This window comes from Xiphias gladius, chromosome 9, assembly GCF_016859285.1.
Source record: "Xiphias gladius isolate SHS-SW01 ecotype Sanya breed wild chromosome 9, ASM1685928v1, whole genome shotgun sequence".
Taxonomy (NCBI): domain Eukaryota; kingdom Metazoa; phylum Chordata; class Actinopteri; order Istiophoriformes; family Xiphiidae; genus Xiphias; species Xiphias gladius.
The window spans coordinates 3,053,360-3,069,577 of record NC_053408.1 but is presented as its reverse complement, the minus strand read 5'-3'; the positions used below and the strand labels follow the sequence as shown (position 1 = coordinate 3,069,577).

Below are 16,218 nucleotides of genomic sequence, written 5' to 3'. Positions count from 1 at the left end.
TACATGACATGAATGTACAGGTACTTTCCCTCAAGGCTGGGAGCCCAGATGTCTCCGTTTTTAGCGCAGTGAAGCTGCTGCGGTTGTTTTTGTCTTCAAACAAGTCAAACGCTCAAGGGCACGGAAGAGAACGACGGCCCAGACCCAAGTGTCACCGAGGGCGTCTGCACTTTCCGTCCAGAGTCTTTGAAGCGCTGGTATTTGTGTGTGGGTGGTGGTGGTGGGTGGAGGGGAGGGGGGGCACAGAGGTGTAGGAGCCCATAACTCACGCACATGGCGGTGGTGGGCCAATCAGCGGAGCCTGCGGGGGCAGAAAAGCCGGCAGGTCACACTCGGATACTAATATCCACATGACACGAGACAAACAGACGGTCAGGGAGTCGGGAAGAGACACCTGTCTCCCGGGTTTTTGATTTTTACAAAAAGAGTCTATTTTGTTTTGAAACAGGGTCGCTGGATTCCACCTGGACCCGGGACGGGCAGCGAGACGGCCAGATCGTCCCCGTGAGGTAACGTGCCCCGCCGGTGCGGAGTTTCGGGTGCAGCTGGAGCTCCGACCCGCGCTGCCGGTCCGACCGTGTGTCGCCGGTCGTGCCCCGAGGGAAGTCGGGGTGGTGGTGGGGGGCGGGCGGCGTAGCCGACCGGAGGCGTAGTTAGCGGTGCAGCGTGGGAAGAGCGGTCGTTGTCCTGGCAGATGGGACTGGGGCATGTAGATCTGGCACGTCCCGGAGGATTGCTAGTCCCGAATGTGGTGTCACCTGTGCCAGCGGGATTGAGTTACCGTTTACGGCCTGGGGGTCTTTTTGTTTTCATTTCATCTCAACAACAGCTCCGTAAACTTTACGAACTGCCTCGTGGTTGTAGCTCGCTGCTCAGGTACAGATGTGCGACGTCGCGTTGTCAGGCCAACGCGCCCCTCGGATATCCACGCGGGCACCCTCGCGGGCTCCGCGCGCGGCGCCTCGGGGAAGTCGCCGCGCTCCGGGTCCCCCGGCGGCGAGCGGCCGGGGAAGAGGGACTCCGACAGCTGGCCGGCCCGGTGGAAGGCATGCGGCCGCCCTCTCCGCGTTCCAGGTCCCTGCACGCTATTTATATCTGGCCTGACGGGCTCACTGCCGGTGTCCGTTCATTCACACCCCGGCCGCGGCGCATACCGCCACATTAAAACGCTTGACAATTACAAATGAGCTGTTTCTACTGTGGTGGAACTGACGTGGGGAATTTGTGTTACTGGGGGGGGGCGGGGGGGGGGGACTTGAAGCGCCTAAAAATAGTATAAAAAAAAACAACAACCCCAAAGCAAACTCTGCAGAAACCCAGAGGTTAAAGGGTAACGTAACACCGCCTGAAAACCGCGTCCTCGCTGACCCCCGCTGCAGTGACGTACAGGTGGGCCCCGGGTTCACAGTGACGTCGCCGTCGGTCGTGGCCGCGGCCGCCAGACTCCCGTCCGCTTTTCCAGCCCTCGTGTCCAGTCACTGGTTCAGTTTTAAAAGTTTGAACGACCGGAGGTAACAAACGTTCAGCTTCGGTCTTGGCCTGTTCGCAACAATTAGGGACTACGACAAAACGCATGAATGAGGAACAATACATCAACGTAATTACAGGTGGATTTCTCTGGCTGGCTTTGTTTGTTTTTTTTAAAGCCACACCAGCGATGAGTCGAATATCTCAGCAAATATAAATATCGGAAGGAATGAAATTTCGGTACAGACATTCATTATCCTCAGAGGATGAACCCTAAAGACTTTGGTGGTTCCCTGGCCTCTCATCTAGCGCCGCCGGCTGGTCAAAGTTACCCAGTGAAATATCTCAACATCTACCTAACGGATCGGTACCAATTTTTTTCTGCAGATATTCGTGGTCCCCAGAGGATGAATCCGAATGACTCTGGTGATTTCCCGACTTTTCCTCTAGAATTTTTTTCGATTTTAAGTGAAATGTCTCAACAATTATTTAATGGAGTGCCGCGAAATTCGGTACACACATTTATTTCCCCCTCAGGATAAACTGGAATAACTTTGGTGATTACTTTGGTTTTTCCTCAAGTACCGTTATTTAGTTATTTATTCATACTTGCAACACCTGCAAAACTAACGACATTCCCGTTTGCCTCAGCTGTGCTTTGTGTTCAGCGCTAATTAGCAGACGACAGTCGTAGTAATGATAATACTAATGGTGCTACAACTTTATTCGCGTGGCACATTTCATATCAAATACACGCAATAAAATGTGCTTCGCTGCAGATATAAAATGCACAACACGTAGAAAAAGGCAGATGCAAGAGGGAGGAGGATTAACAGCAGAGCAAGAAAAGGATTTTAAAACACAACGGCAAATAAAAGCAACATTTAAGGCATAATAATGCTGTAAATGGAAGACTGCTTCTGGCTGACTCGGCATGTGTTTTTAAGAAACCGACTGTATTTGCTCATGAAAGAGTCACTGAAACAGTCCGCTGTAAAAAAAAAAGCCTGCTGAATACTGTCTTTTTGTCTCTCTTGGTGTCCCCGAACGTCCCTGTGGTGACACCAAATTAAATCTGTGGAGTCTGTAAAATCATTGATGAAACAAATTTGCGTCTCACGTTACTTTCGTCCCACGATACGTTTCTTTCACCTGAATGACTTTGGCCACAGGTTTAAAACGCCCCCGGACTTTAGGTGTGTGTATACCCCCCGATTCCCACAAAGCAGTTTGTATTATTTTAAAATGTGTGGGTTTGTTCTTCATCTCCTCCTCCAGTTCTCACAAGGTAGATGCACGACTACAGTGACGGAGCAATGGCCATACCCCGGATGCTCAGCTCCATCGCGACCGGAGGATCCGAGCTCTCGTTTCTCGGCAAAGAGGACAGCGGCCGAGGTTGCGACGGGGAAAAGGACTTGCTGGTCCAAGCCATCGCCCCGCATCTGAGCCGGGTGATGGCGCACGGCACCGCCAAACACGTGGTCGCAGAGGGGCACGAGGAGAATCCCTGTGTCTCCATAGTCGCACAGGCCGAGAGTAAGACTGTGGGTCTACGTAGATCAGTGAACAGAGCGTGGATGTTGACCACCCCGAGGCTGGGGGTCTTTTACCTGTGTAGCTGCTTTAATAGTGGGCAGACCTGTTTCAATTTCCAACGGAGCTGTATATACTGAAAACATACGCATGACGAATTTCTAACATTTAAGATCAATTTGATTTCTTTTTTCAAATCCACTTCATGGCGCCTGAAATCTGGGTAAAGCTTTCCCGTCTCCACTTTTCAGAATATTTTCAGATTTTCACCCCGACTTGAAAATTGTGCCGCTGATATACAAAAAAAAAAACCAAAAAATGATGAGAGTCAACCAAAAAAAAAAAAAAAAAAAAAAAAAAAAAAAAAAATGTCCAGATCCAAATAATTTTTTTTTTCACACACACACACACACACAAACAAATGTGTATGCAGCGATTTCAGAAAGTAGTGAGAGATGGAAAAGAAAAAAAAAAAAAAAAAAAAAAAGAGACAAAATTTACCTCTTTAACCAGTGTTCACAACAGAAAAATGACACTATGGGAATTATTTAAAGAATTGTACCATTATGTTAGCTCCTAATATGAGTTGAAACAACAGTTTATTTTCTTTTTAACCACCAGAAATAAATAAAAAATAAAACATTGACAAAAGTGCGACAAAATCTACATCCTACGTCACATCCTCACCTCCTGTCAGAAACACTTTGCTGTTGGTTGAATGTATTGTTTCATGTTTTTTGGAAAAGTATTAATACAGTTTGAATATTTATCTTCCACAACACTCAGTAGTTACACGCTGCATTTGAATATACTTGTGCTTCTGCATATTCAAATTGTTAAACGTTCCTCTGTCCCAGGAGAAGACTTCCAGGAGTTCAGTCCTACGAGCACACAGTGCCCCTCGTCAAGACCTCAGCTGCTCAAAAAGCTCAGGTACCTCGCAACACGCAAAATCCACACCGCTGCCTGTGTGCCTCAAACTAAATATACCCCCTGGGCAAAAGTACGGGGACACCTCAACACTACACACAGAGGTGATTGATTAACATGTCATTCAAAAACCATGGGCATTAGTCTGCTGCTGCGACGGCCTCCGCTCTTCTGGTTTCAGTCTTTCCACCAGATTTTGGGACACTGGCTGCGGGGATTTGGTCCCGTTCAGCCACGAGAGCGTCAGTCGGGTCCGGCACTGATGGTGGGTGATCAGGCCTGGCTCCCAGTCCAGTTCATCCCAAAGGTGTTGGATGGGGTTGAGGTCAGGGGGTCGGGGCTCAGGCCAGTTCACAGCCGACGGGGAAAACCGTTTCTTCACGGACCCGGCCTTGTGCACGGGGGCACAGTGTTGTTGAAACCGGAAGCTGCTGAAAAGCGTGGAAAACGCTCTCGATTTTGACCATACAGTGCCCGTAAACTCTAAGGACGCAATCATCTTGAAACGTCTTTGTGGAGGATTTGAAAAATTCAGACTTTAGCGACACCGTGCAGTAATATATACGTAGCGGAGGAACAGTGACTCACGGGAATTCGGCCTTACCCTAGTTTTAGCTAGGTGTACCTAATAAACTGGCATCCGAGGGTGTCTTCATCTCCACTCCACCGTGAATCTGACCCGGGGTTTGAACGAGACTTAGTGGACTACCGAGACCGTTCAACCTGACCTGTCAAACCTCAGTTACAAACTGTCCTCTCATTTGCAGGCCTCTTGGCCAGGACTCTGCCCTCACGAGCGACACAGAGGACGAGGACTTCGACGGGGCCGCCAAACTCCCCAACCACCACCTGCGGAGGAAGCAGCGCAGGAAAACCAGGACAAGCCAGGGCCAGGAGGGAGGGGGAGAACCTCCCATTATCCGTGGTCTGTGGGTGCAGGAGATCGATTGGCTGGAATCAGCAGACAGAGAGGCGACGTCGTCCGCTGAGATCATCCCGCCGCCTCCCCAGTTTACTGACTCAGTCTCATGCTCCTGCAGCCATGGAGACCTGAGCTCCTACATATGTGATGAAGGCCGCTGCTGTGCAGATGTGTGCGACTGTGTCAGAGGATTAGAGGAAGTGTCACTTTCGGAGGACCGATGCGGATCGGTAGATTCAGACGACACATCCAGCACGGATGACAGAGGAAGCTCGGACTCTGACTGTGGTCTGGAGCAGGACTCTGAATCAATTTGCACTCATGAGAGTGACTCAGACTCATCCTGCTGTGCAGAGGACGACATACAAGAGCCAGATAAGTTTGGAGTCGAGGCCGGCGTGCCAGATTCGACCTTCGACCTGATGCGTGTGTCTGGTTTTAACTCCCGTCAAGCTGAGTGGGACTTTGACCCCACAGGGTGCGTGCGAGGCCCGCTGGGACTTTCAGAGTCCCCCCACACCCCCAACACTGTGAACACGTCCCAGCGTGCCTTTGGTTTTGATGACCTGAGCGATACTGAAGCAGTTTTGGAGGAGCTTAGAGGCAGAGTGACACGGACGCCGAAGCTGTTCGTCTCACCTTTCTTCAGAGATTTGATGCAACGGTCTCTGAATGTCTGGAAACACAACATCCCTGTCAATGAAGGACTCATATTCCATCATGTAAGACACGTACATCTACAGTAGTTCACTTATACTGATGTCTGACATTAATTTTTCCCCACATACGCCGAACGCTTCCTCTCCGGGGGTTAAACGTTTTGTGGCGTTTGCGGTTAACATCCCAATCAGTTATGTCAGCGGGGATGAAGTGAGCAGTTCAGCAATTTAGCATCTCGCTCCCCTACGGTTGGGAGGCCCACAGGAGGCATGTTAAAACGAGAAGCTGGTCAAAACTGAAGCAGCAGATGCCCAGATATCCTCCCTTTTTAAGCCCCTTTCAGACACGCAAGCCCCTCTGATCCGACGGCAGTCTCATAGTTGAATAAGCGCGACAGCAAACTCACTAGGTCGGGGGCAAAAAAGCACTTTTTCGGCCACCTGAACAACATAAACTCGATTAAACACCACATCTGACATATGATCAGGTTTATAAGGTTGTTATGGCGGACGTGTTGTTGTTTATTTCCACATCCAGCATCTGAGTCGGATAGTCACTCTTTTTTTTTTAGCTCTGTTTTTGGTCTCCGCCAGCTCCTGAGGGGGAAAAAGAAAAATCACATTACACATATTGATTTCATAATTTTTTTATTTAAGATATTCATTAGTACCTCAGCATTGGATGTTGGTACTGTACTTAAATAAGAGCTGCGATGACTCGTCGATTTATTGATTAGTAGATCGATTGGCTTCTATTTTGATCGTTTAAGACATTTTTTTTTAAGCAAAAATGCCAAATTCCAGCTTCTCAGATGTGAGAACTTGAGTCTTTTCTGTGTCATACATGATGGTAGACTGCATATCTTTGGATTTTGGACTGTGGGACATTGGTCAGACAAAACAAGGCATTTGAGGACATTTTTGGTCCATGTGAAATTATCGTGGGCATTTTTTCACTACCTATTTTCTGGCATTTTGAAGACCAAAAAATTCATGAATTAATAAAGACTCTGCAGTTTGATTGATAGTTAAGATCATTGTTAGTTGCAACCCTAAAATGTACTCAGTTTCTTTCCGCTACGGTGGGTATTTTTCCTTCGGCGGCTGGCAGTAAACATCTGCCCAGACATCGGCGGTTGGCGCGTGGCCAAAGAGCAACTGGCCTTTCTGATCTTGCGTCGATTTGCCCCTCGGCCTGTTTCTCAACGTGTATTCTTGTGTCCTTAAGCAACTGCGGCCCAGCAGTTCTCAGTACAGGGAGGGAGAGGAATACCACGTCGCTCACCACATCCAGAACGGCTCCTACGGTGACGTGCTCTGCGTTCGGGACAAAAGGACTGGATTCGAATGTGCTGCCAAGAGGGTAAGTCAAGAAAGTCGTGAGTCGTTCAGTAGAATCCAGACACGCAGCACCCAGAGCTTTCGAAACAGCACTCTCCTGCTCTTGAACCCCGATATGATGATTACGTTAATAGCTATCGTGTCCACTGATCTCAGATTCCACTGAGTCATTTCAGCGGCGAGGAGGTGAGCACGTGGAGCGCTCTGAACTCCCCTCGGGTGGTGGAGCTCTTCGGGGCCGTGAGGGAGGGACTGAACGTCGTGCTCTTCATGGACTTGAAGCCAGGTACGCTTTCGTCGGTATGAAAATCTGAAAATAAAACCGGAGCTCTTTCACAGTGAGAATGTAATGCCTAGAGCCTATGAGATGCCGAGCTGTAATGTAAAATAAGAGTTTTCAAAACCTCTTCAGCTTGTCTGGCCCAGCTCCTAAAAGAGATGAACTCCCTCCCCGAGGATTTGGCCCTGCACTACCTACATCAGACGCTGGGGGCGCTGGAGCACCTGCACCACAGAAAGGTCCTTCACCTGGACGTCAAAGGTGCGTTCATGTTCGTCTTTTAGACGTGTTAACATGTCAGTTCTGGGCTAATATCCGTTTGCCAGCAGGTGACAGTGGCGATTTTCACTTTGAGCAAAAGACTGGTTGAGTTTATTGCAACGGGGCACCAGTTGCACCTGTTGCACCTGTTGCACCTGCATGGACTAAACTATTCGTTGGTATAAAAGGTGGAAGGTAACTAAACATCATTATTTCCTGTTGGTTTAATCTGGCATAGATTCTAATCTTTTATTGTAGCGTAAAGTTTACTTACCTGTCCTGTTCATTTTCAGTTTTGCTTTCTGTTTTGTAAAGCGCTTTGGCCTGCATCTTTGCATGAAATGTGCTATAAGTTCTTATTATCAGTAATATTATTAAATACATTTGTCCAAGTCTTGTTTTTAAAGCTGCACCTATAAGCACTTTTATATTAGCGACCGATTAAGTGACTGAAAATGAAGTTGCTGCAGAGATTTAGCACCTGGCTCGACAGTTCTCCTGAGCTCTACAGAACATTTCTTCAGCTCATTGCTTTGGCTTCACCGCCCGCAGCGTTGACGTTGCGATTCGCTCCCACTGCTCTCACCAGCCAAGAGAGCGAATATGGACCTTACCTCCGGTGCGTTGCCAGAAAAACAGCTCCGGGTGACAGTCGCCCTGTGCCTGCCGGATGTGTGAAAAAGGCGGCCGTTTGCCGCCCATATCGGCTTCCTGAGGTGATTTGTCAGACGCTGTATTTACAGCTTCTTTTCTGCTGCCCCCAAGTGGCCGAAAAAAAAAAATCAATTAATGCAGCTTTAAATCCAGTTTGTAGGAGCTTGTTCTTTTCTTGAATATTTACCTTTTATCGTGCGTTCCCCAGTAAATTTCAGCGTGACACCTCCTACTTTTTACTCCACTACTTTTATCTGACAGCTATAGTTACTAGTTACTTTACAGATTGAGATTTTGCACTCGAAACAAATGACGAGCCCGTAAAATATGATGCATTGTTATAGGTTATACCTCCCAACAGGAGCTCTATAAAATAGTTAGCACCTCAGCCAACTGTAACAGTAAAATAGTACTGACATAGTAATGCATCAGTAATAATGATCCTAAAATATAACCTATTACAGCAGGTCTATAATATTAACAGGGGCAACAGGGGCACTTTTATTTCTATTTATTTAATATTTTTATTTCTATTTGTTTATTATTTATCTATTCTTTATTTCTTTGATACTTTTAAGTACATTTTGCTTATAATACTGCTGTACTATTACTTATTTTACTTATTTCGAACGCAGGACTTTTACTTGTAAGGAGTATTTTTATACTGAAGTATTTCTACTTTGACTCTGAATAGTTCCTCCACCACCGCAAACCTATATTTATTTGACAGTTTTGCAGACATACAATGTGATCGATTTATAAAATACAATGAATTGATACAGATGAAGTTACCTAACGGTAGATAAAGTAGTTGAAATGATCTCGGCCCGGAAGAGCTACGGTATTAAAGTGCTATTCACAGGTTAATGGATCAATAATAACGATCCAGTAATATGATATATAAATAGCTATATACTGTAACACTCTGGAAGGATCGATTTACCTGTAATGTAGTATTTTTCGTCCTGTGGTGTTTCTACTTTTACTTACTGGATGATGGATTGGACTTTTTCCACTGCTGGTTTACAGTAACCCACCCATTCTGTGTACATTCGATTAATGCTGTTACACAGCGCTGCTCTGACTGGTTTAGACGTTTTACAGCAGTAAAAGGTATTTTCCGTATTGATTTATCGACTTCTATTTCTATTTTTTATTTTTTGTATTTATTTCATATTGTCCCCGTAGGCCTGCATGCAGCCCGCATTTTGATTCAACTGGCAGTTGGTGGTGAGACCCTCCCCTTGCCGATCGTAGGTTCGATATTATCAGCTGCACGCAGAGGGAGGGAGGAAGCCCAGTAAAGCCTCTAGCTGCTGGTTTCTACTGTCAACTAGCGTCCCCGGCGATGGTACCTAATCCTAAACTGACACCTCTCCCCTAAACCCTCCGTAATCCCCGTTGAGAGCATTGGGCGGGACGGGGCTCGCTCAAATTAGGCCCCTCCATTGTGCTCTGAGCTCGCCGCGAGCAGGTTCACTCAGCCAGCAACCGTCACGTTAAGCAGTCTCATCGTATCGGATCTTCACGAAAATGCGCGTACGTGCTTTATTTTTGGAGGTTTTACCTTGCGCTACCTCAAGGAGGGCTGCCGAGGAGCCGGACCCACAACGCCGCAGAGGCGTTGTCCCCGTGTGTACCCGTCACCCTGACAGCCTCTGACAGCCTCCTGATTTCTCAGTCAACTGTTCCATAATGAGCACCAAATGAAAACAAGCTGTCTCTCTAAATCCTGTGTGTTGATTTTATTCCAGTTGACAATGTGCTGCTGTCTGCAGACTGCAGAGACACATTCCTCTGTGACTTTGGTCTCTCAGAGACATTGGATGACAGCGGGTGGAGCGCCAAGGCATTCAGGGGTGAGTGGATTCTGAGCAGTCAGCAACACACCGTGACAGAATGTACGATCATTCACTTGATATCTATTGATCGCCTGGTTGGAGTTTTGGTCGTAAAGAAAGAAAAAAAAAAAATCACTTCGGATAAGCAGAGCCTGAGAAAACACAACACCGATGTACACGAACGCACAGAGAAGATTTCTCCTGAAACCATGTTTAGTTCTAGCGCTGGAGGAGCCAGGGAAAGTGGAGGGAAGCAGCGGCTATTGCAGGAGCGGTGAGGAGCAGTGTTTACAGGGACTGCCCAGATTAATGAGATGATTGGATGGTACACGGGAAAAAAGAATGAACCACTGCCAAGTGCTGTGAACGGTTGAAATTGATCCAGTAGAGGCTGAGATATCCGGTGTTTATCCCGATGTTTGGGCCAAAAGCAGATATTCCTGAGTGCCTCTAGAAGCGTAAGCCAGGGCAACAGGTAATTAAGAGGTCAAAGATGGAGGGATGAAAATCAATTTGCCCTTTTGTCGATGTAGGAGCTGCCCTCCCGGGCACAGAGACCCACATGGCCCCAGAGGTGGCTCGAGGGGATCGACTCTGTGCCAAGGCGGACGTGTGGAGCAGCTGCTGCATGCTACTGCACATGCTCAACGGATGCCACCCATGGATACGGTACTACTCCCACCCACTGTGTCTCCAGGTACGAGTCTGCCAGAGCTTTATTTAGAACGCCGGACGTTTTCACCACGAACCGGACAAAGCCCGCGCCGAGGGGTTCTCACATCCCTTGTCATCTGTTTGTCAGATTGTCAATGAGCCCCCACCTCTGTGGGAGGTGCCGTCCAACTGTAACAACTTCACGGCCGAGGTGTTCAGGGCCGGGCTCCGGAAGGACCCGGGCAGGCGAGCGTCCGCCAAGGAGCTGAGGAGGAAAACCACCAAGGCCCTCAGAGCAGGTTGACGCTTTACGTATTCAGCGCTAGGAAGTAACCGAGGCCATTTACTCAAATACCGTACTTAGGTACAATTTTGAGGTACTTGTACTTTACGTAAGCATTTTTTTGCTAGTTCAAGCTTCTATCTACAAGTCTCGAGAAATATTTTACTTTTTACACAACCACTGTACGTTCATTCCACGTCTCTAATGAATTTACGAAATAATATTTTACATTAAAAAACACATAATAAGCTTATTATTACAGAAAACGTTGGAACACAGGTGCCTTACTACTCTTTAAGCCATTCAGATGACTGACTTGTAAAACAAAGGAAAGCTGTATCCATCACGTTTGACATCTCTGCATAAAAAATTACTAAAATGATTATTCAGTGCTCAAAATAGTTGCAGATGAATTTTCTGTCGATCAACCAATCGAGTAACTGCTGTGACACTGATATCTGCATCATTCAAGCGAACATGTTTTGCTCCACAGTTGGAGGTCTGAGTCCCTGGTCCGTCAAAACCGCCCGTGAGATTCTGCACCACGGCAAGAACCAGACTGAAGACAGCCCCGGCTCCTTGTCCCCTGGGATCACCCCAAATAAACCATCAGCTGCCGCCTCAGCACCCGCGATGTACTGGGTGAGCCCCTGGAGAACTACAGCGGTGGATGAGGACGGCAGCGACTGGGAAGACGGGGACGCGGACCAGGACTGTGAAGTGGACACGGATTCCTTGACTAGGGAGTGGGACTCGCAGCCAAAATCACTGCGGGATGACTACGCCGCAGATGAAAAAGACTGGGAAACTGGGTCTTATTCAGATGTGGACATGTATATGGGAGAGGAGGAATTTATTCAGGAGGAGGGGACGAAAACCGACAAGGACTATGAGGGGGACTGGGAAGAGGAGGGACAAGAGGAGGAGGAAGAGTGGGACTCTTCGGTGTCCACAGACTATCTCCGTGCTCTAAGAGGCCTTTTCCCTTTGCTGCAAAAGGGCCAGCAGACCAATGACAGTTTGTGGGGATCAGAGCCGGAGCTGGAGTATCTCAGAGACGGTGAGTCATAAAAAAAACTATTGGTCACGAGGACAGCTCAGCCATGTCCATGTCCAAAATCACATCTGTCTCATTTTTCTGCACCTGAATTAGATCAGGATAGTGCTGTAATGACGTGTAGCTGAGGGAACTCGGATTGGACCACAGATCCCTGAGCTTTTCCTCTTTAAGGGACCGGTTTGGACCTTTTTCAGGGCCTGTCTTAATACGATAAGAGTCCCTGGTCAGCGGTTTAGCGGTTGTTATTGTTCCTCCTGTCCGAGATACCACTTCCCTGCTGAACCCTGGCTCCCGGAAATTACACTGACGTCCGACTAATTTACGGTTTGAAAAATGAGGAAATCTGGTTAATTAACATATTTGGCAGGTCTCAAATTTGTTGAAACTGAACGTATCAGTAAAATGTTCACAGACATCTTTTTTTTTTTTGTTTCCCCAGCATAATATCTGATCTTGCGGTACAACATCCAGCTGTAGTGACTGCAGCATCGTTAGACTTGTTACGGTTGTGTGTAGGCAGGTTAGGGGAAGATCTGGCCCCGGTTTCTTTCTCACGTATCGGCATCCACTCGGGTCACAGGGGTAACCATCCGGTTCTGGAAGAGATCATTAGCTGGGGATGTTTGATAAAAGAGATAAATCCTGTTACTATTCTCCAGTTCCGCAGCGTTTTCTTTAGAAATGTTTAACATGAAATCCCCCCTTTCTTTTCTTTGCTGAGTCCTGGTAGATGCCTCTACTTTCTTTTTTTTGGGACTAACAGAAATAAGTTATTTTCCCTTCACTAGATGTAGCCATAGGCACCAAGATCCAGACCCCCTCCCCAGAACCTCGAGATGACCCCCCGTCCTGCTTCAGCTGCTCGGATACATCGCAGATAGATGCCTCAGAGAAGGTGTGTAAGTAATACCAGTAATATCTGTGGATTCAGACACAAATACGTCCATGTGTTCCTGCAGATTTAAAAAAAAAAATTCATTCTTCTTCTTCTTCTTGTGTTTAAGGACTCTGACCGTTCGTCCGATGACCTGAGCTCTGGGGTCTTTTCCTCCTGCAACAGCCAGACGGACGGACACCTGGAGTGGTTGGCCTCGGCGAATCAGCCCTCCCTCTGCTGCTTTGAAGGTAAGATGGCAGGAATCTACCGCCGAGGTGCCTGCCGGTTTGCCACTGCCGGCGTCCTCACTTTTAATGCTGTGACACTCGCAGGTGTCGACATCTGGATAGAGAACGTCCAGGGCGAGTGCCTGAGGATCCGTGAGCGCCGGCAGGTCAAAGTGGGCCACGTTGCTGTAGGAATCAGTGATCAGGTAAGGGACTTTATGTCGAGATAGCTTGCTTGAACCTCTGGGGCGGTTTTCAGGAATCCCAAGCTTGGTTTACTCTAGGGACTTGTTCAGCTGAGGTGGTGCGCCAAGGGGGCCCTCGTGCATCTTGTCCAGTGATCGTTCCAGTTAGCAGATGTTGGCCCGAACTGCAGTCTCACACAGAAAAACTCACGGCGTTCGCCTGACGACGAATGTGTTGTTTAATAAGAGTGTAGCCGAGGTGCCCCACCTCTGTTGTTGACAAGATATCTGCAGGTCTTGAACATTTTTAATCTGATCTCAAACAAAAAGCCTCAGAACTGAAACAAAACGCCGTCGGTGCTGCTGCCGCGGAGGCGAGGAAGCTCGTCATTGTTTATACGGCTGGAAAGCATTGAAAAAAATGTATTTAATAATCATTCTAGACCATATCATCCAGACTGGTTTTCCATCATACTCTCCTATTTTGGCCAATGGCGAGAGAGCTATTAAATTAGATTCTGTGTGTTATTAAACAGCTCTTAAAAAGTCTCAAATATTGGTGAACCTGCAGAAGCCCCGATTCAGCACTGCTAAGTGTACGAGAGTCAAATGACGACATACTGTGCTCACTCTGAGCTGAAGTCCACAGGATCTGGACCCAGGCCTGTGGTGGCACCATATGCAAAATGTTCAGAGTTCACGTAGACGGCGCCTCCCGTCTGGCTTCTGTGACTCATTACAATCTCTCATGAGACATTTCTACTGACGTCCAGCACGACGCCATTATTAGTCACTTTCCCATCCTTCATGTCACACCCAGTGTCGTCCCTCTAGCTTTTTTTTTTTTTTTTAGCTGTAGTCTCTGTCCTCAGCTTTCGTTTTCACAAATCAACACTCGTCTGTCGAGACGGTGACTGTAACACGCAGAGGTTGGGGGGGGGGGTGTTCGTTAATGGTTCAAGGTAGGATTTATTGGCCATGTACAACACTCAGTATGCAGGGGAACAAGCTGCCTTCCTTCACTGCTACGGTGTGCACATTAAAACAAACAGATGGTTTAAAAAAGCAAAGTACAAGGACAATTCAGTATTTAATGTACAGTGATATAACATGTCCAGACCAATGGAAATTTGAGTCAGGTTGTGTTTCAGAGCTGTGTTTTTGATTTGCATTATTTGTCAGTGCGGTTATGAATGAGGTTTTCTTAACGCTCACACAGACCTTGAGGGTTTCTGTTTCAGTCTGGCTCTCTGTACTGCACAATGAGCTGAGTCTCTGCAGACACTGATCCGGTCTCTCTCTCATTCACTGTTTGTGAGGAAACCGGATTAAAGGAGATTACTATCGTACCATTCCAGTTCTGGTACCAGTATCGTGACTTTGAGAAACAGAAACATTCTTTTCCACAGAATTAGAAATAAGCCAAACCTCTAAAAGCACAAGAAGCCGTACAAGAACCAAAATGCCTAAATAAAATGGTTTAAAAATTGGTAAAAATTTGATTTACATCAGGACCAATCTGATTAAAGAATATGTAAGTTGGATGTCGTGTCAGGATATGTCATCTCAACACAGCACAGTATCACAGATATATTAGATATATTATTTCATTAATTATCTGCATAGGTGATCGAAGGATCTACCTGGCCTGTAAGGGGGAACCAAGTTTCAAGACGAGCTCAAATAGAAACACTGGGGCGGAGGCTCCACAGTGTCGATCAATATAATTTAATTACAGATTTGCAATGTTGGAGGGCATTTCCAACGGCTCATCCCAAATCGTCGCGATCAGACCGCCCACATCGCGACGCTACCGCCGATCATATCTGCCGTTTGTCCCGCACTAAGATTTAGACATTCAAGTAACCAGCCCTCTCTTGAAAAACAGTTTTTACCTACGAGTCGCTACGAATCCAACAAAATGTCATCTGTCATTCAGATCTCGGGGAAGGCCTTCACCCTGGAGACCCTGGACAGGAAGATGGTGTCCTTTGACCAGGAAATCAAAGAGTCCTGTGTGTGGCTCCGCTGTGTTCCCGCCCCGGACACATGTCAGCGCTGGAGGTGGAGGGTCCGAGACGGAAAGCTGGAACTCCAGGAATGAAACGGACGTTTTTTTTTGGGGGGGGGTTGTATTGTTTGCACTAACTTAGGCTGTGTTTGTTCTTAAATCAAGTGGACTGAAAAATACATTTATGTAAAAGCTGGAAAGCTGCTGCTTTTTGGGGAGAAATGTGAGATCAGTGAATTTTATCCTGACATAGTTTAGTTTGTTATTTTAAAAATGGATTTCTCTGAATCGGCTCAAGCATGTGCACGCACACAAAGGGATCTGACTCCGGTTTCCAGCAGCTCTAAATATACTTGCACACAGGTCCAAGAACAATTGTCAGGAAGAGACACGTAGACATACAGGGAAAAAGAAGGACAACCAAGCTGAACGAAGACAGGTGAACATGTGACTATTACGGGTACCACTTTCCAATATGGCATCATCTTTAAAAGGTTTCAAAGCCGTAATTAATAGCTTTATTAATGGTTAATAAATTATTTACCAATGCTTTATTAGGAGGTCAACTTTTGGGTTGCCAGTTTGTGGCAGCGCGACACTTTGCTTTTTTTTTTTTTTTTCCAATTTCTTCAATTCATTAGTGAGACCTTTCCAATGGACTGCTGGACCTCTTCTGGAAAACAGCTGCCGGACATCTGGACCTAAATCCATCTATGAACTGATTATTAAAATTTACAACTACAGACTAGATGGATTATTGTGAAAGCCCTTATTGTTGTTTTTTTTATCATTTATAATTGCCGGTGACTGACGAACTTCTGCAGCACGTTTCTAGGGGGTAAAGGGTCAAAAAGGTAATTGGAGAGGTCTCCCTGATGAAATAAGGAGCTAAGAAGACGGGAAAGGTGTTTGTTGTTTGTGTTAATAGCTTAATTCCCATGAATAAATGATTTCTTAACCATTAATAAAGCTGTTAATTATAGCTTGTAAGCCCTTTGTGAATGGATCCTTCTCAGAAAGCAGTACCCTG

General features: G+C 46.8%; 1 protein-coding gene across 1 annotated transcript; it reads left to right on the top strand.

Moving 5' to 3' along the window:
- Window positions 1–269: 269 nt before the first annotated feature.
- On the top strand, window positions 270–15,847 carry LOC120794657. Its single transcript, XM_040135900.1, has 16 exons — window positions 270–509; window positions 2,746–3,006; window positions 3,861–4,006; window positions 4,115–4,278; window positions 4,701–5,577; window positions 6,743–6,877; window positions 7,012–7,141; window positions 7,268–7,396; window positions 9,805–9,909; window positions 10,425–10,588; window positions 10,694–10,844; window positions 11,322–11,888; window positions 12,677–12,783; window positions 12,893–13,013; window positions 13,098–13,198; window positions 15,117–15,847. The coding sequence occupies exons 2-16, from the start codon at window positions 2,760–2,762 to the stop codon at window positions 15,279–15,281; spliced, it is 3,309 nt and encodes a 1,102-aa protein (XP_039991834.1). The 5' UTR covers window positions 270–509; window positions 2,746–2,759; the 3' UTR covers window positions 15,282–15,847.
- The last annotated feature ends 371 nt before the right edge of the window (window positions 15,848–16,218 follow it).